General features: G+C 31.9%; 1 protein-coding gene across 1 annotated transcript; it reads right to left on the bottom strand.

Annotated features, from left to right (window-relative positions):
• Positions 1-295: 295 nt before the first annotated feature.
• Positions 296-20,390, bottom strand: LOC132745537 (homeobox protein prospero-like). Its single transcript, XM_060734486.1, has 5 exons — positions 20,057-20,390; positions 15,363-17,124; positions 11,933-12,087; positions 8,082-8,226; positions 296-4,224 (listed from the first exon to the last, which is right to left on the bottom strand). Exons 2-5 carry the CDS (start codon positions 17,043-17,045, stop codon positions 4,039-4,041), a joined length of 2,169 nt encoding a protein of 722 aa, XP_060590469.1. The 5' UTR covers positions 17,046-17,124; positions 20,057-20,390; the 3' UTR covers positions 296-4,038.
• Positions 20,391-24,368: the final 3,978 nt, after the last annotated feature.

Below are 24,368 nucleotides of genomic sequence, written 5' to 3'. Positions count from 1 at the left end.
GTTTTTTGGGGTTTTACATGTAGCTGATATTTTTCAATTTTATGGGACGGTTCATATGCGTTTTTTTTCTTCAAAATTAAAAAGTTTACGAGTTCATGTTTAATGTTGAATTCTGCTGAAGCCGGTGCTTCTTTTGCGTGGCCGGTAGCTTGCAGTTACCACTTCCGTCCGTGAACAGGCTCAATCAATAGTATAAAACTTTAATCCCTCAATACGTTTTTTGGGGGATGAAGGTGTACATTTTTTATTGGTTTAAGAACAAGTAACGGTGTTAAGTAGAATGACACAAACAAGAATTTCAATTAAATATCTATTTATTTCAAAAGAACATTTAATAAGAGATTATGAGGGAGTCATTAACAATAGTATATATAACAATCAAAATGTATAAATACAAAAAAATAAACACAATGGAATGAAAAATGAAATTTAAAATGGCAATAACATGGGAACATATATATATTTACACCATATACTTGTGAATGTCCCTTAACATTCACTTATTGTTTGTAAAGTCAAATATTTAAATTTACCTTAATACGAAATGTCATTTTTAATTGAAAATACAATTTGTAATACCGTGACAAAAATAATAAAATAATACTTCCTATAAAAGAGATAATTACACCAACACGAAAAGTGTAGGGCATATTTGCATTCTTAATTAAGATATGCAAATTTTACCTATTTCTTACAAAGAAAATGTTATTTAAACTCCCGTTCGTATTAATTTGTAAACATCTGCAATGGTTATTTAATACAGTATCTTTAATTAGGCGATAAAACATCTTTGTTTTAATGAAATGTAAAGTTTCGACTTGTCTCATTAATTCGCAGCTGTTACATTCACGTTATACAAGGATAAGATAACAACAACTGAACATCTTGTTTCTATAATTCTATCCCGAAACAATTGTTTCTTTTCTTTGTTAAAGAATATCTCAGTTTCGTTTTGTATGTAAATGTACATATCCTTTAAAACTCAGAAAATGTTATCATACGTGTATAGAATTCAGTATACAAAACAGTCTTTGTAAACAAAATGTATAAAAACCACGCATGTTCGCTTTTATATAGCTATGTAGAAAATCTTGTATTTATTTTTGTCGTCTGCCTCTTTGATATTTTTGGCGGAAACTGGTGATACAAATAAAAGATGCTGTTTTAAGAATTAATGCGTAATTTTAGGCCGAACATGGCTGTTGACATTAGATATAAAAGATGATGCAATGTTTAGATGTCACAACATTAGGACCGAGGTCGTTAACCAACAGTCAGTTAACTATGTATTAAACATATTGACAAAAAAAACCTTCATGAATTATTGGCAAATATAAGAGATCATATTTCATATATACGTATATACATAAATGAAGTTTTACGTGCGGTCAATGGAGCACATTTGCTTCCATACCGTGATAATCAAAAATGGAATTTTGCAACATGGTTTTGCAAATGATTGCCCCTATTGGTTTCCGTAGAAAAGTTTCTTCCTCTGTTACAAAGAAGAAAACATTTGTGTATTTTATAAACAAACAATAAAAATCAAATTCATCAAATTGCTAATGTATTATTGCACAATACAAAATCTCTTCTGAAGAAAAATATCGGCACAATGTGCGTACATAAATAATGTAAAAAAAGTAACAAAGAGTTTGCACAACCACCTGAACCTATACTCATTTAAACCAGAAAAAAATGAGATACCTCCCAGCTTTCATACTGTATAGCCTTCACTATTTACACATGATAAAAACCACTTCCATTTAAGCAAATAATAATCCTGACCTTTTCAGATAGAATCAACATATACCTTTTTTCTATTTTAAAATAACTTTATATACATGTAAAAAACTTATTGAGATACAGGCAAGCAAATGTTGAAATGTAAGTTGGTACTTCATTGTAGTTTTTTTTCCCAAATTTATCATTCGATTTTTTCCCAGTTTAAGTTGATGTATGTTTAATTGATGAAAAGTCCAGAAATCCTTACAGGATATACACTTCGGACACGTGATTTCTCAGGCATAGAGCATAATCTACAACATGCTATAAATTATTTAGTGTAGATCGATCTCGCTACATTATATTTTCAAAAGAAAAAATCGAGAAAAACGTGCATTTTACATTATAATGCACAGAAACCAAGCTGTAAGTATAAATACATTCTTAATTAAACGTAAACAAAATCTGTCATTAACATAATGTTTTATAAGATAGAAAAAAAGAGAAAACACATCAACAATGAATTTGAAGATTTTTTGTCCAAAGATGTTGTTGAAAGACATGCTTGTTAAAAGTTTTGTTTTAAAAAAAAAATCGTTTTATTTTCTTTTCTACGTCTTTATACAATGTCATTTTTTTTTTTTAGATATTTCAACAGCAAAACATATAATAATAATGAGAATATGTATGACATATGAAACAGATTGTTACTATGAACGATGACAGTTGAAGTAAACAATGAATATATGATCAGATAAAAGATGATACAAAATATGGAGAGAAAAAAGTTGTAAGTGTATTAAAATACTAATATATGATGTTTTAGGTCCTCTGGATTTCAGGCAGAAGAAAAAAAATAGACATAATATAAGATATATAATTATAACGAAGTAAAAATTAACATTTAACCCGACATGATTAGAAACTATACAAATGAGAAAAGAAAATTAACATATGTAATACATGTAAAAATGGTGAAATCATCGTTATATGACTAGAAATATATTTCATTGATCTCAAAAAAGTAAAGGAAAATACAGTTTAACACACATATCATTTCTTTTTTTAACCCCCACCTATCTGGATTTTTTTAAAAAAGAGCGACAACTCTATACAAGACATAAAAATAGCAAAAACAGTCACGTCTTACAGTTTTTGATCAGGTAATTGTGTATATCAAATGAAATTGGTTTTGAAATTATAAAATAATTGATACAAATTAATTAATAAAGGAATAAATATTTATTAATTTATTGAATAAAGATAATACAAATATGTCACGGAATGTCACATTATATGTCACGGAATGTCACATAATATGGAATGTAACCCCTCACTGTCAGGTGATGAGGAATGTCACAAAACAATCAAGTCACTTTATTTTTTTTAGAATAAAAATTGGTTTTAAAATCACATAATGTGGTTTGTATATTGGTAACAACCATGTTAAGTATATTGACTTAACAAATATGTATACATGTTATTTTACTAAAAATGTCAAATGGTGTCAGTTTTACAGTATTTGGTTAGTTTAAAAAAACATCGTAATATTATCTTAGTGCAAGTATAATTAAATGCACTCTTCATTGAATATACCATTTTTATTTGTTATTTTATTCAAAATACAAAATAGATCAGCATTATTTAACCCTTTACATTTAGCAGTCCAATCAACCAGTAAAATGCCAAACCAGCCTGCATATCCGGCTAGTCCGAGTATCACTATTCTGATTGGTTGGTCTCAAATTTTGGTTTTATGATACTGTAACCATTTAGCATAACAATAAAGTGTTCCAAATGCCCAACATTACATAAGTTTAGCGGTGTGAGGGTTAAATTTGTGTACAAGCACAGCAATTGCTTGCACACAACCTTTTGCAAAAATAAACAAACATAATAATAACTAAATAAAATACTGCTCCCTGGCAACAAACAAAAGTATTGCTAAAACATTATTTAAGTTCAAATTATCAAATACTTTTATATATATAGCACAATATGAAAAATAAGTCTAACATTCCTTATATGTATAAAAAAAAGGGGGCAGGATTTTGATTGTCGCACCCGTCAAACATCCAGTCTTTGGTTAAACGTCCCTTCACTTGTTGAGAACATATACTACATGTATTAAACTTTTAGTTTATTATTTGATCTGCGCTCTTAAAGCGTTCATCATATAAATATATAAATTGTTCGCCTGAAGTTGATATAAATTGAATAAAAATCAGTTTATACTATCTAAGAGAAGTCATATTCACATAGCAGACGACATTCATTTGACTAAATTTCTAACGGCTACTGAAATTATCACCATCAGGCATCACCAAGTTGATCCATCCAGTTCGGCGATTTAAAGTATTCCGGAAGTGCGTCATCCATACGGGCAATTACCTTGTAAATGGGCTTCTTCCAGGAAGGCTCAGAATCTTTATTGGCAGCTACTGCAATGAAAAATTCTCGTAGCGTTGATTGAACTGTTAGTCGGAAATTCTCGGGCACCTGAAATCATAAAATAAACGCCATTGTGCTAAAGAGTTGACTGAAGTTCAACAAATACACTTTTATTTGGATGTTTACAAGAATAATGATTTAAACCAATGCATTAGAATATCAAAGTCATTAAATATTTAAACCCCCTATTGATAAGTTATTCACTTAGTGTTTTGTTTAGTTTTTTTCAATCAAACACGTTCAACAGTTGTGCTCAATATATCATTATAGCGTAAGCCGCTACATTTAATTTTCTTGTGTTCACGATTTTTACATGGCATCTCATTTGGTCTCTTGGGGGGAAAGTTCCAGTTGAACAAATCATCAAACATTCCTATTTGAGTTCAATGCCTTTGTGGTACGGCTCGTAACTCTTATCTTTGCGCTTTCAATACTTTGACAGTTTCCTGAGATGGGCTAGACTATTCTCGTATGTCCCATAATGCCATTGGCCATCAATATCTTTTGTGTATACAATATACCATATTTTTTCTGATTAAATTACTTTCCCCATTCATTAAATTTACTGGTTTGATTTCTACTTAATAGTCTACTAGCCGATCTTTAAGATAATGGGATAGGATCATTATTTTCTCTGAATACGACCCCGTTTGTTTTATTTCCCGCCTTCAGAACTAATAAAACTCCATCTTGGATCTTTGAGTCTCGTAACAGACGAGATTTTAACGCGGTCTCATAAGCTCGCTGATTTCCTGAGGGACAACCCGCTGAAAGCATTGCGATTCTTTCTGAAGAATAAAGATAAGCTCTGGCTGATAAGGCAAAGCAGAACTAGATTAACGCCGCTAAAGGAAGTCTAGATTAGCAGAAAATTAAAGAATGCATTAGTACTAATGTTCCGAGATAGCACACTCCTTGTTTTGACATCCCCGTGTCATTACTGTCTGAGTTCGAAAATAGGTCCCCTGGTAATCGTAACTTAAGTTTCTATAGTTTGTTTGAAGGACAAGTAATATTAGTGGAAAGGAAAGTTAAGATAACTTCTACAGTAACAAAGTTTACTCTCAATATTCTTCATGTATTTCCTTTGAAATTTACGGCGTCCATGTTCCTATGTTTTTCTCTTTATGTTTGATGTATATCAAGATATGACAAAGTAACTTAGTGTCTGAGAAAGCTATGCGAGCAATTAAAGCGCCGTAACGTTGCAGAAACGGTGGCCCTTGGGAACTGCTTACACAAGAAAATAGATTTCCTCAGATGAGGGAAGCCCGAGACTCAATATCTAAGCCACTTCTAATGGACTACTCTATTCTTCATTGCAATTGAAATTCAATTCCCGAGTGTCTCTAAAGTGATATTAATATTCTAGAAGTAAATGTGCATTAGTTAATTGTGTCGTCTTTAAAACCCATATCTTCGTCTCTATTAATACTGATCAAAGAGGACACCATCTCATCTCGTCTTGTAGTGAAAATAATAACTTTTTGTTTTCTCCTATGCCGTGTGACATGAATAATTTACACGATTTTCTTGTTTTCTATGAAAGAAAATGACAGCCCCGAAGTGCTTTATGACGTATTGTAATCATATTTTGAAAAGACACCTTTAATTGCCATATTCCATAAAAGGAGATCCAAGAAGTATGTATATTTAATGGGACGTCCTATCCAATATAGAAAATGGACTTCTTTTGATCAAGGACTTCATTTATGAAGAGGGTTTAATTGCGCCGATACTAAAAGGAGAGGATAAAACCCGTACGGATATGATAACTGCCGTCTCTCTGACTCGTTCATTAAATATTAAAGTCCTTTAAAGAATATTGCAGTCTTAAAGCATATGGAAAGCGAGTTATAGAAATAAAACAACAGGAACTGTGCATGTTAAAGTAATGGCTAAACATTTCTGAAGACCTTAATTATCCATCTACGCATGCGTGAATTTTGATTGTAATCGCTACGAGAAAATAAGTCTTAAATCATTACCGGCAGTTAAGGCTTTGATGAAATATTCATCAAAAGTGACTTGGGAGTTAAACATGAACAAATTAAATGTAAGAAAGTCATTACAAACGTATACGTTTCAGGCGAAAAGATATTTAAACAAAACGCAGTCCGTTAAGCACTATGCCCACGAGATTTATGGTAATTATAAAGTCGATATCCAATAAAAAATTCACCTTAAGACGAATATATATCGACCTTTAGAGCAGTATATCTCAAGATACGTGCTTTAAATAATGAAAATTTAAACAGTGTTCTAAAAGATAGCAACATAGTCAAATATACAAGAGAGTAAATTTTAAAGATGTTGGGCAACAAGCTGACAATTTCTTAACATATGACAAAAAGAGTTACTAAGCATAGATAATGATGAATTATCTTGGTGAATATATGCATTCTTGACCGTGAGTTTTATGGTACCTTTTCAATTACCATATATAATTGATATGATTTAGAAAGTATATGAGTTGTATTATTCTAAAAATTACATATTATACATTCATTTTTCTACCTATGCATGTCATGTTGTTGTTGTTTTCTATTTCAGAAGGCCACTTTGGAAATAAGATATATATGATTGTTATTGTATGTTCTTAATGTGTAACCTTCTTTAAATAAAGATATTATTATTATTATTATTATTATTATTATTATTATTATTATTATTATTATTATTATTATTATGATAAAGAAATAACTGTAAAGTATGCAAAACGTCACAGAGGGTCTGAATTATACATTTCCTGAGTTCTAAATATAGTTTTTATAATTTGTTTACCCATAAGGAAGCACGCAATTTAAATACAAGCATTAAAACATCGGCGGTCGTAATTGATATGATTTAGAATAAATCTTAAAGAGGAAAATACATGTGTATATAGATTATTCTGATGGAATCCAAAGTGGTTAGTCTTTACCACCAGTATAGAGGCAGGCCAGTCTGCACATCCGTGTAGTTTTACCAGGCTCCAAATTGCTGGAGGCTCAATTTTTGTATCCATAAATTTCCAAAGTAAAAGCAGGGCAAATTCAAAATATAAAACTGCAATTCGGCAGGTTTAACACGAGAAGAAGTCTGCGTTTTTATTACTGTAAAATCTAAAAGTATATATACAATTCAAATAGCTTATTGTCACGTCATGCATACATATATTCGCTTCAAACCAAACTTTGCGCACTTTAATAATAAAAAATTGTTCTATTAGAATTGGCTATCGGTACATTAAGGCATCGCCACAATGGTTTCCATGATTTATATGTAGACACATTATCGTCATATTAAATTTATGATTATGTAGTTTATTAACCGAAAAATGATTATTTTATCTTAGCTCTTGCCGATTCAACCGCCACGCCGAGATTTAGATTTCTGATACCAGGGCATACGATAGAATTTTATCGCAGTATTGATAGGCGTGCAAGTCAATTTTATATAATATGAAATTGAGATTTTGGCATCTCGCTCTGACAGTTTATTCTTACATAGTGGTATACCAGAATTTTGGCAGAATATTAGATATGAACACGGGGCATACATCCAGCTGTTTCTGTTTGGTTGCTGTTGTTTTGTTGTTGTTTTTTCTATTTATAAACAGAAGCTGGATACTACCAGTGGATTCTAGTGAGGGGTATTTGAAAAATACATTTATAATTTGATTGACACATTTTTTACATTTTGATCTGTTCTTTTGAGTCGGTACCTGTGTAGATGTGTATCTGACAATGCAAACTTAATCTTATACTAGGATTTGAATTTCTTAAATCCTTTTCCGCCCCTTTAAATACAGATCAACCTGTCTACAAAGTCCACCAATTAAGTTTTTTTTTGTATAATATTGCATTTTTAGATAAATACCGGTTGTCCGGACAGACGGGTTTTACACTAGTATTAAGACTTACCTCAATTTGGTTATTTCTATTGTAGTGTAGATTGAGCACACGGTACAGCTCGGAGTCCGTGTTAACTGTAAGCTCCTCGGAATGTTTGCACCCTTCTGCAATTGCCTGGCGTGCATACTTTTCCATCTGAATGTAGTAAAACTCCCTGAAAATATAATTCATTATATTGTAAATAAGTGTCTTCATATACAATAATAATGATATTCATGATAAAAATGTTCTTAATAAAGACAATCCTGGGTAAAAATCGTAGAACAATGTATTATAATACTTGGTGTATCGAAAAAAAATGTTTTGTTAAATATTTGATATAAAGAGAAAATGCTGGCTTTAAGTGACCGGTCTTTCTATATATTTTTGTGGCGGTGAGATCTACAGGTTTGACTGTTTTTAAAACTGAGGACTCAGTCAAATGTATGAATTCAGCGTTAAACATAAAGTAGTACATGAAAATATTCGCAATGAAACAGGGGTAAACCAGACATGTACAAACGAATTAAACGCAATATGTGTATTAACTACTATTTTCAGATAATTTAATTTTCTGTTGAAACTAACGAATACACATTTTGATCATAAGAATTTCATAAAGCTCTGCAAGACATTGTTTTCTGTTTATGCAAAAAATTACGTTTTTATTATTAAATATGATATTAGTATGCCTTTGAGTTGTTTAATTTTAAATTTACATCATTTATTTATTTTTTTTGTTAAATTGCCAAAAATGTAAACGTTTTGATGAAACACTTTCACGTGAGAAAGACGGTCCTGAAACACAAACAAATACATTAATTCTGTAAATATCCGCAATTTATAAAGGTTATGTTTTCCCTTTTGGACATTGTTTTTAAAGCAAAAAATGATTTTCGATATGGCAACTATCCATTCATACTTGATTTTAGTGTGGGAAACTGAATTAGTCAACATCGCGGTAAAATTGTTCACTATATTGCGGTGTTGTTGCTGCTGCTTTGGCATTGTGTCATTAGGGTACTAGAATACATTTAAAGGTACTTTAATTATTCACTTGAAATAAAGCAGAATAAAAAAAGAATGGAAAATGAAAATGAAGTACAAGGCGGCTGTGTTGACACTTGTTCTCCTAATAGATAAATTAACAAGATTTTATTCCTTGTTAGCATTTTGTATTCACCCACTCGTTGGACCAATAATTCGTTTTAGACGCTTGTTTATTCTATCCATTTCTTATTAATGTTTCCAAGTCGGCATACGATAAATACACAGGTTACTGTTTACACTTGCAAACCGTCTTGGTAATTATTAACAAAGGATTCCCTCGACAAACTGTTGCTATTTACCCTTCTCCCAAGATTATTAAAGATATTGACAGATTTTCTCAAATCAGGCTCATTAGAAGCTTAAAATATCGCGAGATTTGTTTAAATCTTGCGAGACTATCTTACAACGCGTGTCCGTTAATTCCATCGACAAACTTTGCGCTATCAAGATTTAATTTTCCTTTCACTTGATTTCCTGGTAAGAATAGAATGTGATGTTATTGAGTTGGGAGAGATTTGGCTAAATTAAAGTTGCTTAAATGACGATTTGTCGAGATTTTCTTCCATATAATGAGGTTCTTGGTGAATATATGCATTCTTGACCGTGAGCTTTATGGTACCTGTCCAATTAATTGTAAAGATGCTAGAATATCAGTTTCCTCAGCTTTCGTCACATACGACTTGTATATTTTTTGTTGACGCTTTAGCTCGACTTAATTTGTGCATGTGCCAATGTTGTTTTAATAAAAATCACCAAGGAGAATTCTAAAATTAGAACATCAACATGTCATGGAACTAGTTCAAACATATTGTTCTTGTAACATTTAAATGTTGTTTTTTGATATAAAATATTGTCACCCAGTTGATCCGGGATGCAACTGACACCATGTGACTTTTTTCCCGTTCATTTGATCTGAATGAAAAGTACACATCTTTCCTCTGAAAAGGTTGGCAACGCGCAACGTCTGAATGCTATTAGCGGTGAAAGCTGGCAGCACGAGACCCGGATTTTTGATGTAAAAAATACAGTGTGCTGTTGATTAATGCACGAAATTTCCATGGTGTGGTAAATTCAACAGTAGAAATAGAAAATATGCATGCATGAGCTAACATATTTATTAAGCAAATTGTTTTCTGCATAAATTGTTCTTTGCCATTTATTTTCATTAAATATTCTATTAGAGATATTTAAAACAGATACAGCGTTCTTTAGAGACGCTGACTTATTTGAAAATAAATATTAAGAAAGTGACTTTTGCTGTACAAATATAATCTCCTCGATCGATTTATATACATAATCTATATTAAAAAAAAATCGATTAACAGCGAGGAAAGATGATGATGCTTTTCAGTTTCTAATACTAGTATCTTGACGGAAGTAGTGTTGATGTTTTGAACGACACACACGTAATGTGGTAGAAAATTCCCTTTTTATTTGATGGAAAGGAAACATATGATACCAGCGTTTCACACTGTGAAGTGAAAACGCAAAGAAACCGACGTCTGGCAGTCATATTCATTTAGACTAGAAAGTGATGATCTTTCGGTTAGTTTTGGGGACTCTAGTATAGTCGTGGTGTGAACCACCATTACTTTGTCCACAGCATAGCGAGAATTACGGGTATCAAGTGACCCTTGCGACACACTTCGGACTACTATTTTGGCTGCCGAACTGACATGAAGCTTTCTACTTTAAAGGTATTTGTCTGCGTCTAGGCCAGATGTGAATAATTTCTCTCAACTTGTTAATGTTCCTCTTATAAACGATTAATCACCAGACGTAAAAGACAATTGTATATCGAATTATAACGTCTGTATAATAAATGTTTCTCGTCTGCCCCCAGAAAAAAACGTTTAGTCTTGGAATTATACATAATACACCGACATGTATTTTTTCTTTCTTTACCTTATTCCTTGCAAAAAATGGAAACAATGTTTTGGGTTTAAGCTTCCTTAATATGTTTTATTATAAAAAATGAAGCGAAAGAAGTGATAAATATCAAGCTCAAAATGATCTGAAGTTATTTAAACTGAAGGCGTGTTCTAAAGTACAATTTCTCCTCTCGATTAAAACATTCCTTTCCTCTTCAGTACCACAAACAAAAAAGTCGCAAAGTTTGTCATATATGACCTTTAGAATGCGTTAAGTTCTCATAGCGTCGCCATTGTTATTACTGATATTTATCTTAAGTACTTGATTGGTCCTAATAATATGCCGGCAAAACTTGGGGGATACGCTCAATCTTAGACCTAGTACATCATTACAACGTTTAAATGCCATATCGGTCGAGCCTGGAGCGCCAAATGTCAAATGGACAAACGACTGGTCAGTGTTCTACGTAAACCAGTTTTACCAGCTGCCGTTACTTGAATGGTTTAATCTACCAAATCCACTCTTGATAATTATGAAATTGTTAAAATTAATGTTATAACGTTTGCTTAAGCGTTGCGATATACAATCAGGACCTTTCAAATGGTTTAAATGACCCTGATACGAAATAGCACAATTTTGGATTAAAGTGATTATTGCATATTTAGATAGTTGCATAAAGTCCAGAGAAAAACGTAATGTATCTTCTTATAACTTTACATTTAAAGTTCTGAAATTTCATTGGTTAATGGAGGGTGTGAAAAAGTCATGACCAAATTTAAGTAAAGCTTCCGTTTTAAACACTGATCAAAACTTTATTGAACCTAGGAATTTTTGTTGTCCTACAAATTTGCATAACTTTGGTACAACATCAAAGTCTGATAAAATAATTGACCGAATTTGAAGCACCCAAATAAGATAAAGTTAAGTGAAAGAAATATAAAAAACACGCATGTACGCACCTGAAGTTGCTGAACCACTTGACTAGTTGAGCTGTGTTATTTTTGTTGAACTGAACATCAGGAAAGTAGACCTTCAGGATGGCAGAACTTGGGTATCTCACGTAGAAAAACATCAACTTGGCTTTCCGCAGATGCATGGGCGTCAATGTATCAGTGTATGAATAGTTAAGGTCAAAGTATGTGGATAAATTACAACATTTATTATCAAAATATCTTTTAATATTTTCAGTAAAATACATATATTTAAATATGGAATCAGGTATAATACAATTACAGCTTTTGTGTAATGACTAAAAACGTTTTGCCTACCGTAACATGTATTTTTCTATCAGTTTTGTATTTATTTGAGAAAAAAAAACTATTACAACAAAAATCTTTTGATAACCATTTAGAGGAAAGAATTGCCGTTTACATAATTAATAGCATATGGCGAGATTTTAATCTACAATTTCGAGGACTTTCAGATTTTCTAAACATCAGTTTGCTTCTCCTATTACAATGTCAAAAGCCAGCTCAGTAAAGACGCCGTGTTCAATTGATCCCCGTTATTAGATGTTCCAGAGAGCTAGCAATCTTACACTCATATTTTCTACTTAAGGTATCATTTTCCAATTGATTCCGCCCATAATCAAATAATCAAAAGAGTTATACATGCGTGTTAAGAATGACAATAATTGATAGAGTCTCGCAACCAAGATGTTTTACGACAATGACAGCGAGCATGATGGTTTACGACAATAGACTGAATAGTGGCAAATGAAAATGTTTTTATACAGACAAAAATGACAAAATTGTCGATTTGGAAGCAGATTTGGCAATATGCTTTGAATATTTAATAAATAATTAATTACTTAATTGCCAAAATAGAGAGGATATTTCTTTCGCCATTTGAAAATAATATTCTTGCCAGTGTTTAATACTTTGAATAAATCGCTTGTATAAAAAAAAACTCAGCAAATATTGCAAGGAATAAAAACAATATTCTTCCGTCCAAGAAACGCATTAAGGTGGAGGTTTACTTTGTCTTTAATTGATTTTAAAGAATGAAAGATTAACAGACACCGAGTGCATTTTAAATGTTTTCTTTCTATGGAACTTAAAAAATGAAAGTTTGTAAATATTTGCACGCGTCTTGAAGACCTTCTAGAAGACAATTAAGATGCGTATACGTGACGATTGCCTGATCATGTTCAATATAAATTGATGTGAACAAACTTTTCCAAGTAGCATCTTCGATTTCCCCGTTCAGCAGACGTCATTTAAACACATGATCAAATATCTCATAAAAAATAATAGCACTACTTAACAGATAAAGTAAAGCGTCTTAGAAATTATATAAAAACAAATCGATTCAAAGCAAAATATCACACAAAAGGTCTCAGGATTTTCAACGACCGGAAAAGAGATCCACAAATCTTAACATCGAGACATGCTTTATCTTTTATTTCTCTTTTTTATTGTCTCGGTTTCTAAAGTGATAACTGTTTTGACGCTTCTTTGTATCGTCGTATTTAATATGCCCTGATCAATTGTCATAAGGGACTGGTGAAGCGGCTCTAGAGGAGAAGAACTAGTTATTAACCAATCTTCTTAATAGACAATTCTCTCCCCATAAGGATGTTTGGACAAGCGTAATGAAACGGGATACTAATGAGCTCTCAAACACCACAAGTAGTCTTCTCAAACTTGTTCTACGTGTAAGACAACACTTCTCCGCACTGAAGAGCTGTTGAAAAAATACCCACAATTATTCTAAATATTGATTAGAAATACTTTTTTCATTGCACTAAGCGTCGGCAAATGTATGTTCTACGGATGAAGCCTGTGAAACATGCGTATATTTTTACAATGTTTGGATTCAAAGCTAAAAAGAAAAAAAAAGAATTTAAAAAATCGGTATTAAATCTCTTTTGTTTTGATCATAGCTAAACCGGAAGTAAAGAATAGTTGCTTGAGACGCCGCGGAAACAGCATTCGATCAAAATATTAGAAACTATCAGGCAAATCATCCGCCATAATAACCGAATAAGTCGATATTCCATGTTTCCAAGACTTTGTTCTTAATTATCGCTATTACTTATTTATCTCTAATTGTCACTGGCAATGCCATTGGAAAATACGGTAGACCTGGAGAAAAGATAGATTCAAAGGACTGTGAAGAATCCATATATGTCCCACGAGGACTCGTGTTTTCCTATCATTTACCGAAGGATGGAATTCTTTAGCAAGTTAATGACAGGTTTTCTTATGATGAAAATATTTATGTCGAACATATGTCATTCATATACATGTATACAGTCATTTCAAAAATGATGTAAAACATATTATGCAACAATATTCAGCATGTGATTCTAATCCCCTTGAATTAAAGATACGCACACTGAAATGTAAGGCTTAGATTAAAACTGTGCCTACTTATTAAAGTTTTTATCATTGTCATCGCTCTATGCCGGAGGTTTTCCAGAACACTCAAAGACAACGAGGCGGCAAAAAAGTCTCTCTTGAAACTTATAACAAGCCTGTAATTTGAGACATTTTTGAAAATTACAACGTCTTGAGACAATACAGGAACCCAACAGAGTATTCATTCATTCTAATATTTCACAGCGCAGCAAAATAATTGTTTTCTTCAATAAATTAAAAGGTCGTGTTTATTCGATAGCTAAATATATTACACTGAATTCATGAATTGTTATTAAAACTGTCGTGTTGGGGTCTGTAGTTGAATTGATCATTTAGCCAATAGTTTTTTTAGTATATTTAGAGTGTACTTAGTATAAATGAAAAATGGAATTCACTTCTTGAGAAAAAAATAATTTCACGGTGATGGAGATTTTGGTACGGATACACGTATCTTTTAACTGAATGTGTACTAGTAACTAGATAAAGGAAACAGATCCAATGGATCATGAACTTACCCAGAATAAATAACGAAATAAAATTAAAATAAAGATATAAAGATAAAAACTCTGTTACTACAGATTAAGTTCGTTGCAATCTACATGTAATTTCCTACACATTATTAGGGACGTTATGTAGATATACCTAGTATTATATATTATTATCTATATATGTCATACAATTGGAATCATATAATTTAGTAAACAGCGGGGAAATCGATATAATGTTACATTGGCATTTTCTATACGGAATCATAATCATCTTCTTTTGCAGAGACTTCCATTAAACACACCTTGCTTTTGCCAGACCCCATACTTTAACACATATTTTCGACACCTAACATAATACCTGCGACATGGTCTTATCACAATACCTTAAATAGAACGCATAGGGATTGTTAAGAAGGTAGATATAACGTTAGATGACACTGCAGATATATCAGTATGACAGAAAATATGACTCCTTTGCAATAAGAAATAGAAAATTGTAATAATTATTGACGTAAATGAAAAGGTAACAAAAAGGATATAATTTGTTTGCCATGTTGATCATACGAGTCACCGTCATTGAAGAAGTCCGACTTCATGTAGCCAAATCCGCCTTCTGATGGTGACGTAGATGAGCAGGGTGTGGTGCGGTCATTCTCGTTAGGGGAGTTACACATGGCTTGTTCCTTGTAGTAGTTGAGGATGTCAGAGTGTTGGAGACTAGGGTTTGGTATTGCAACACTTGTTGGTAAACATGGCGGGTTCATCTGCCCAAAACTTGAAGAGAGCGCTCTTTCGTGTTCAAACACTGAACCTAACGTGCCATTTTCGTGTAAAAGAGCTCGAGCGGCACGCGGTGAAAGTCGAGTGTCTGTGACCTTGGTTCTCTTTTTCTTCGGCGTATTTACGACAAGTGAGAGCGCTTCGGTTTGCTCAGGAGGAATAACCGGGCATGAATACAAAGATGGCGGATGGAGTGTATTTGGGAGGTAGAAGGAGAGTGGAGGATACCCGAGAGGAGGGTGGTGTGGAAATGGCGTCCTAGGAATATCCTGTAAACCACCACTTAGTTTTGGTAATTCAAAAGCACTGTGTCTCTCTGGTATTCTAAATGAATTGTTATGTGTTGACCTGTCTGGCATTTGTAGAATATGATTCAGTGAATGATCAGTGGTTTGTTTCTTCTCTGGTTCTTTTCCATGTTTCTCCTCATTTTGATTTGTCTCAGATTTTGTTTGTTTGTCTCTAGTATCAAAAGCATTGTCTTTGCTATTATTGCGTTTTTGAAAGAATTTTGATAGTTCTTTATCAACAGTCACACTTACAGCTTCTTCTATTTTTGATTTAAGGTTTGCAATCAGTTCATTTAGTTCTTTATCATTAAGTTCAGCGACACCCTGTGAGAGTCCTTTATTGGCATTCATTGTTTCCCTTACATGTTCCGCAATGTTAAAATGTTCGTTAGCACTGGACACTTTCTTCTCAAAAGCTCCAAGAACGGCTGCTCTATTTTGTAACTGCTGCTGTTGTTCTTTTTGAACTTCTTCTGCATGTCTAGCAGAGAGATTGGCAAAGTAAGCTTGATGAAGTCTATGAATATTGTCCATGGCACCAAAGCCATTCATTTGTTTTGGTAAGCTATCGTCATATTGTCTAAAATAACTTTGCACAGCATTTATTTGATGTCTCAAGTTCCAGAGATCGTCTTCATAATGTGGACCATCAAGTTTTCTCATTTTAGCCGCCTGTTCGTGTTGCTGAGGTAACGTCTGCTTCCGTTTCTGTCGTCTGACTTCATTCATTCCATACATTGATTCCATATCTACAAATTGTGGATGCTGCATTGAAGTGAGTATATTTTCCACTCTTGCTCTCTTCGCCTCTTTACTTTCTTCATTTGGGTTTATACCAATCGAGCCTGTTTCATCGGCGTCTGATTTTTGATCATCTCCATCAGTTTCGTCAACCCTGCTCTGGTCAAGATAGCTTGATTCTTCGTCACTTCCGGTTTCTGAGCCTCGATCTGATCTTGAGGAATGTTCTCCATTTAATTCATGTCCTGGCGCCATATTTTCATGATCTGGTTTATGGGGTGTGCTTTGAGTGTCGTGCATTTTAACAGATTTGTCTATATTTGTTTCACTTGAAATTGATTCACGATTTTGCAAAATTTCTCTGAGAATAATTTGCGATTCAGAGACTATTGGTTGGTCTATATTTACCATTTTATTTCTCTTTAGTCACGCAAAATATCCTGGGAGGACTGGCTCTTTGGATTCGGAACTTCTGTCTTTATATGAAAATCTGAAATACAGTTTTATTATTGATCATCGTTTATTAACAGCCAAAAACTCGGTAGTAAGTATCAATATACAACATTTACCCACAAAAATAATAAATTTGCACCTTACAAACGTTACAGACAATAACATTTGAAAACACTTTAACATTTTGTAAATCATATTCTGTAAAAAGAACGAGTACTTTATAATAACGTGACGAAACGTGTTTTTTTTCTGAAATGCGGATGTTACTTTTGCATGTATTTTTAAACATAGATATATCTTTACAGCTTACGTATTAAAATCAACCTATCTTGGACCTTGTCTTACGTTTATCACGGTCGACGCGCTCTATCTATAAGATATGTCACCTCTACTAACCTACAAAGTTGCTAACAATTACACAAAACTTCATCAAAGTCCATCCAGATAGTTTATATCATAGTGTTGATTTTATGTGATGATTAGTCATTTCAAACATGTACTATCGTGCCAGGTTCTGGGAATGTGCGTGATAACTGTAACAAGTGTGATAACACTAAATGGGACATATATCTTAGATGCTAGAATTAATATTATGTTTTACGTATTCGAACATAAATAATACACGCTGCTGCCTTGTAAATTATCGTTAAATTACACAACACATGTAGCGAATCAATGATTGTATAGCGATACGTTTGGACTGGCGATGAAATGGAAATGAAAGAATGCCAATTTGAATGAAATAGCTTGCACGCTTGACTTTTAAAATTTGGTGTTTCATGAAATAAAGATATCGATAAAGCCTTAATGTTAAGGCCGAAATAAAGGCCTGTCTACTTTTGGCCTCCCTTTTCAAAAAATAATTTGATCAATAAATCTACTTATGATTTTTACTCATTTATAATATACGCAGTATTTTCGCCTTTAGTGTTGTTTTTTATTCTTTATATTTAATGTCAACATGTTTAGAGAACGCAAATCAAATTTAGAAGCAGCCGAAGAACGGAACGTTAAAAAAAATTTGTCATGTCATGATAAGATAGGGATTTAAAAGAATCTGAAACTTTTACGAATTCATTCTTAAATGATAAGTTGTATTTATTTTAAATTAACTGTCTTATATTTCAACAATTACTTCATATTAACACTTAACCTGCATGAAACCGAAAGTAAATTAGCCTTGGCCACCGCTACAGGAGCCAGGTATTTATACTTCCGGTGGTTAATTTTTGTGTTTTAATATTGAAATTCCTTCATCTATGAATGAACTGTTCCCAATTCGAAGCAGGACAAGTCCTTTTTTTTTTAAATCGACGAGTTAATGGCTTAGTGAAATTTCTAATAAATCATTAAATTACTGAGATAAGAATTCATGCAATTAAGCAATGTGAGTTGTGTTTTACATGTAAAACTACACCAAAAATGATAACATCACATGCAAAATATATGTAATAATGTAGTCTATCAAATAAACAATCGAGAGGGGGCATGGATTTATCGAACCTAGCTTTTGTTTCCTGATAGGAAAACAGATTTACATTTACATTAAAAACTATTCGTAAATGTAACCTTTTATAGCCGTTTACATACATATTAAAGTATTATAAAGCTAGATATATTTCAGTCAAATCATTGCCTATAGATTGGCATATAAATAGATATATAAAAATTAAATAAAACAAGTACAAAAATCTGTTAATTGACACTGTTAAAACAATTCAGATAATTAAAGTTATTGAAAGTAGTTTTCTACTTAAATTGATATTTAGAATAAAAGAAAAAACTCAGTTCATTGTTTTATTTGCAATATCCATTTGACTTAAAATATGTTTAAAATGACAAAAATTTCTCTCAGAAATTATGTTATTACTATACACTGTAAGTCACGCTGGAATATCATTTTCTTTTCTCTAAAATAATAGACATTGCTCGGTTAAAATAAAATATGAACTGTATTAAATGTGTACACAACGTATTGTTTCCAAGCTCTTGAAATATTTACATTAAAAAAAGAGAAGCATTTAGTATAATTGTATATTATACAGCTTTTTCATAGTGGCAAAATAGTAAGTCGAGCGATATACGGGGGTTAAAATGAAATAAATGATAATCAATTTAAATTGAAGCGTGGCATCATTTTACTACGCTCAAACTTAATTTACACTATACATGTATATATTTTATTAAAAGTTTATATTTCTAAAAGTGGGTATAGTTTATTGTCTTATTTTTAAAAATGAAAATTAACATGCGAAACATTGTTTCTATAAGAAATGATTTACTACAATGAAAATTTACAGGAAAAATGTACATTGAAAATTAAATGAAATAAGTCAAAAATAAATGTCTGAATCGTGCAAAAATAAATAATGCCTGTATTAATTTCAATTATTTTTTATCTTTATTTTGTTTACGTTTTCTTTTAACAAAAAACAAACTTTTAATAAACATTATATTTACTGAGCATCATTCAAGCGTAAAAGTACTAACCTAGTAATGTCCAGTAATATCTTTTGCCTTTAAATTCCTATATCTGAATGAAAACATCTTAGCTTTATTTTCTTATTTCTATATTCTTAACATCGATTATTAGCGTTTAATTACAATAAAATGATAAAAAAAGCTGTAACTTTCCAGTAACGCTATATTCTCTCTTGACAAAAATAGTAACACTTGGCACCATAAATAAGCAATTTTTTTTATAAATATATATTTCCGAGACATTTATAACACTGACCTGTCACTTGCAGAAATGCAACCAGCGTGTAATGTCTATATATGATATACATACACGCTAAACTTAGTTTTTACAAGCAAAATATAGAAACATTTTCCTTTCAGGATTAAAAGCAAAAATAAATTTGGGTTAGTGTGTGTCAATGTCAGAAGAAATATATTATACATGCGCTGAAACCTCCATTCAACTAAGAGAAATATGAATTAAGAAATAATATACACTCAAAACATACCTTTTTCTGTATGAACTATCTCCGATATGAATGAACACTACAGATTTTCAAATGTCACATTTTTTCAACGGGAAATGAATATTAAGATTCAATAAATCCGAACAGTTTATTATTAAAAGTAAACGCTTGCCCAGATGTATCATAAATATAGGCTACATATCTTGAGTCGACGATATATCGTCCTTAATGTAACTTTTACTAGTACTTTGATTGCAAAAGATGAAGATTAAATATATAAAGATTAAAAGTCGGTGTCTAAAAAGGCGTGACAAAAGATGATATAGGTCGCGTGCCACAAACCACACCTCCCATTGATCTTCGCGTGTTCCCGGCTCTTTTCGTAATCGCTAGTCACGCCTACTTTTCATTCGGCACGCGTCGTAAGAAGTTTTATCGATGATCGATAAAATGAACATCCATGAACGAGCGTTAAATATTGGATGATGCGGTATTAAAGTGGCATAACATATACAAGATTGACAGATAAAACACGGACTATTTGGTTACAGCTGCGAAAAGATGACATTTGTTTTCATTGTAGCGTATTGTAGCGGCATTGTCGTGTTCACTAATTTAGATCTAGCTAAAAGGCATTAAGGATAGAGAAGGCTATTCTTAAGTTATGCAACATGTTGTCTACCTAAAACAGGTGGTTTGAAGAAAATGAGACAATACCATTGTTAAAAGCCGTTTGTTTTTGTCACTTCACTAATAACAAATTACCCCTTCTAAAGAACGAGAGCTTTTAATCTTTCCGCAAAAAGTAATAACCTTTTTATTACAAATTATTACTATCTGATTCAAGGGAAGTAACTGCAAAGTCTTAGTTGTTCGGGTCCTGTAATCAATCGTCAATTTTACAGGCAACAAAAATATTCAATCAGCGTTTTATTGATTATTGTATTATCAAACGTAGAATATGTTTTACACCAGAGATTCAATTATTTAATTATTACACGGCAATCAGGATCAAATTGTTACTTAAAATTCACTGTTCATTTATGCACTGATGTGACGTAATTATTAATATTTCAACAAGTAATGTTTCCAAACATATTTATTGTTGCACACTAGATTGTTTCGAGACAAAATTTCATAAAATATGAAACGACAGGAAGGAGATAAAACTCTTGGGATCGAATACATATTTCTATCTAACTGAACATCAAAGTGTTAAAAATCAGACCCGCATACTTTAAAAATAAAAAGATACATTAAATAAATAACATAGGACGGTGCATGGATTAATTAATCTACGGGCTGGTGGTTTCTTAATACATTCTAGCAAACATCTGAATTTTTAATACTGAAAGATTTTTTCTTCTTCATTTTTTTTCGGGTTCAGGTCAGGGGTGTGGTTATATCGACATTTGTCCTAATGCGCCGTTGGGACAAAGTGTTTGATTTGAATTACGCAATATCGAATGGATGTAAAAACGAAAGTTGAAAAAGATTGAGACCGACTGATAAAAATGTATGAAGTTATAATAACAAATATTATCTTGATATAGATACATGTAGATAATATAGATATACTACCATATCTTTGTTGACAGTTGCCACTAGTCCTGGGGCCAAACTTGAGCACATGTACTTGATGTTCGTACTCTACTACACTGTAACATCTTGCCAATTAACATTCTATGATTGATAAACTTTCTTTTTTTCCAAGGATAAACGTTCATCAGTGAGTAACATGCTGCCTAATAACAAACATAATTCAGTCAAAGACACGTGTCCACTTTTTGTGTTGAGAGTTCACCCTAGTGCCATCCTTCAGCCAGGCAATATACAAACAAAATCTACCGAAATACGATACATTGCCTTTAAACATAAACATTCTCATTCTCTTCTTTTGGGCATTAATTTTGCATTTTTTTTCAACAACAACAATTATTATTATTTTATTACATGTTTTGCAGTAGATTACTGAATTATAACGGTTAATTATATTCTGATAATTTCACAGTAATGATTACCAAATATAATTTCACAGTAGCCGAACTATATTTGGCGTAAAAATAAAATATTTATCATTAATGAATGTTTTTTTTTCAGCGGAAATGTAGTCAATCATAATAACAAATGTACGTGATAACTGTAGTTCGTAAATATTTACGAACGTTGTGCTGAAAAACATCTAAAATCTAAAAATAATCATGGAATTATATTTTGCTTCAACATTGTGACGTCATTATTTGATGACGTCATGAAGATAAGAGCATGACGTTACGCGGCAAAAATCAGTAAAATGGTGTAAAAATCGTTAAAAAATCATGAAATAAACAGAAAATTTGTTTGTTTTACATGTAAGATCAAATAATATTTCACTCGTGAACCCCAGCTATTATATTTTCACTCGTGGCTACGCCACTCGTGGAAAATATTGCATTTGGTGTTCACTCGGTGAAATATTTTTCGATCTTACACTGAAACAAACAAATATCCTCTATATTATTATTATTATTATTATTATTATTATTATTATCGTCGTCGTCGTCGTCGTCGTCGTCGTCGTCGTCGTCGTCGTCGTCGTCGTCGTCGTCGTCGTCGTCGTCATCATCATCATCATCATCATCATCATCATCATCATCATCATCATCATCATCATCATCATCATCATCATCATCATCATCATCATCATCATCATCATCATCATCATTATCATCATCATCATCATCATCATCTTATTATTATTATTATTATAACTGTTAAAGAATCTCAACTTACCCCACGCCCACACCAACCCCTCAACATATTTTTTAAAGACCAGCAATAAAAAAAACAGGTTGCTTAGTAAAAGGTCAGTGTTTATTAGAAAGCACATACAGAATTATATTGGTCAAGAACGGCACAGTTTAGTGTTTGAACTTATTTTATTATATATAAAACTGTCGATTTAATACACTGATTAAATTTAGCCGATTACTAAAGTAAATGTGTTATGATTCATTTGAAATAATTTCAAATACTAAGTTAAGTAATACTCGAAAGTGTCAACCCCTTTCCTTCTTTGCATTAAAATCCGAACTGCACCCCCCCCCCCCCCCCCCCACACAGTTAAAATTAGGTTCTGTTCTGTTCATGAAAAATAAAATGATAAATTAGCTATCATAATGTGAATTTAAAGCAATGTTTTATCATTTGCTATTTCATTTGTTATTTTGTTGATGAATATTTTATATTTACCGGCAAACATTGATGTGATATTCAAAGCTATACAGTTGCTTATAAAAGGGTAAAAAGACGATGTAACGAAGATCTAAATAAAGACTTTATCAAATTAATATGTAAATGTCCTCATTAAATTAAACCCTTTTCACTACAGTTTATTATATAAAGGTTAATATAGAAATTAGCTATTGAAATATATATCAGTTTTTCATTTTATTTTTGAAATATATATCAATATGTAAACATATTACAGTGTAAAGACATGATAAAATAACATCACGTAGTAATGTCAGTCATCTAATCATTACCATGCATGACATATGTACTAGTGTACGTATTGTTTGTATATATGTAATGATAATTGTCTAACTTTATTAGTAAGATTAAAAATATTTCATGTTCGTCTATATTAGTTATTCAGTATTAGTAACTCAGTATTAGTAAATCCGTATTAGTAAGCCAGTAGTAAAAAGTCAGTATTAGTTACCCAGCATAAGCAGCTCAGAATTAACAAGTCAATATTAATTACTCAGCATTAGTAAATGACAATAAACATGTCGGAATAAGTCACCTAGTATTAGTATTTAAGAATTAACAAGTCATTATTAGTAATCCAGTATTAATTAGTCCGTATTGGTAACTTGATGTAAATAAACCAATATTAGTAACTCAGAATTATTCAATGAGTATTAGTAATCCAGTATTAGTAACTCAGAATTAACAAGTAAGTATAAGATGCCAGGTATAAGTAATTCAGAATTAACAAGTCAGTATTAGTAACCAAGTATTGGTAACTCTGAATTAACAAGTCAGTATTAGTAACCCAGCATTAGTAACTCACAATTAACAAGTCAGTATTAGTAATCAAGTACAAGTATCACAGAATTAACAAGTCAGTATTAGTAACCCAGCATTAGTTACTCAGAATTAACAAGTCAGTATTAGTTGAAAGTAATTAACAAACAACAGCTAAGCCATGTTTCTGTGTTGACATGGTTTTATATTTATTTAGGATTTTGTTCTCGTCTGTATGTATTTATATGCATACTGAGATAATCAAATAAACGTTAGCTATACTTCCAGAAATCGAGCTGGATACCTTGGTTATCCGTTCTAGAGGAACCACATTTCTTTCTAG

The sequence above is a fragment of the Ruditapes philippinarum genome, unplaced genomic scaffold (assembly GCF_026571515.1).
Source record: "Ruditapes philippinarum isolate M1 unplaced genomic scaffold, ASM2657151v2 ctg2233_1_1_1_1, whole genome shotgun sequence".
In the NCBI taxonomy this organism is placed as follows: domain Eukaryota; kingdom Metazoa; phylum Mollusca; class Bivalvia; order Venerida; family Veneridae; genus Ruditapes; species Ruditapes philippinarum.
The sequence above is the reverse complement of the archived record's forward strand: the minus strand, read 5'-3'. Positions and strand labels throughout refer to the sequence as shown.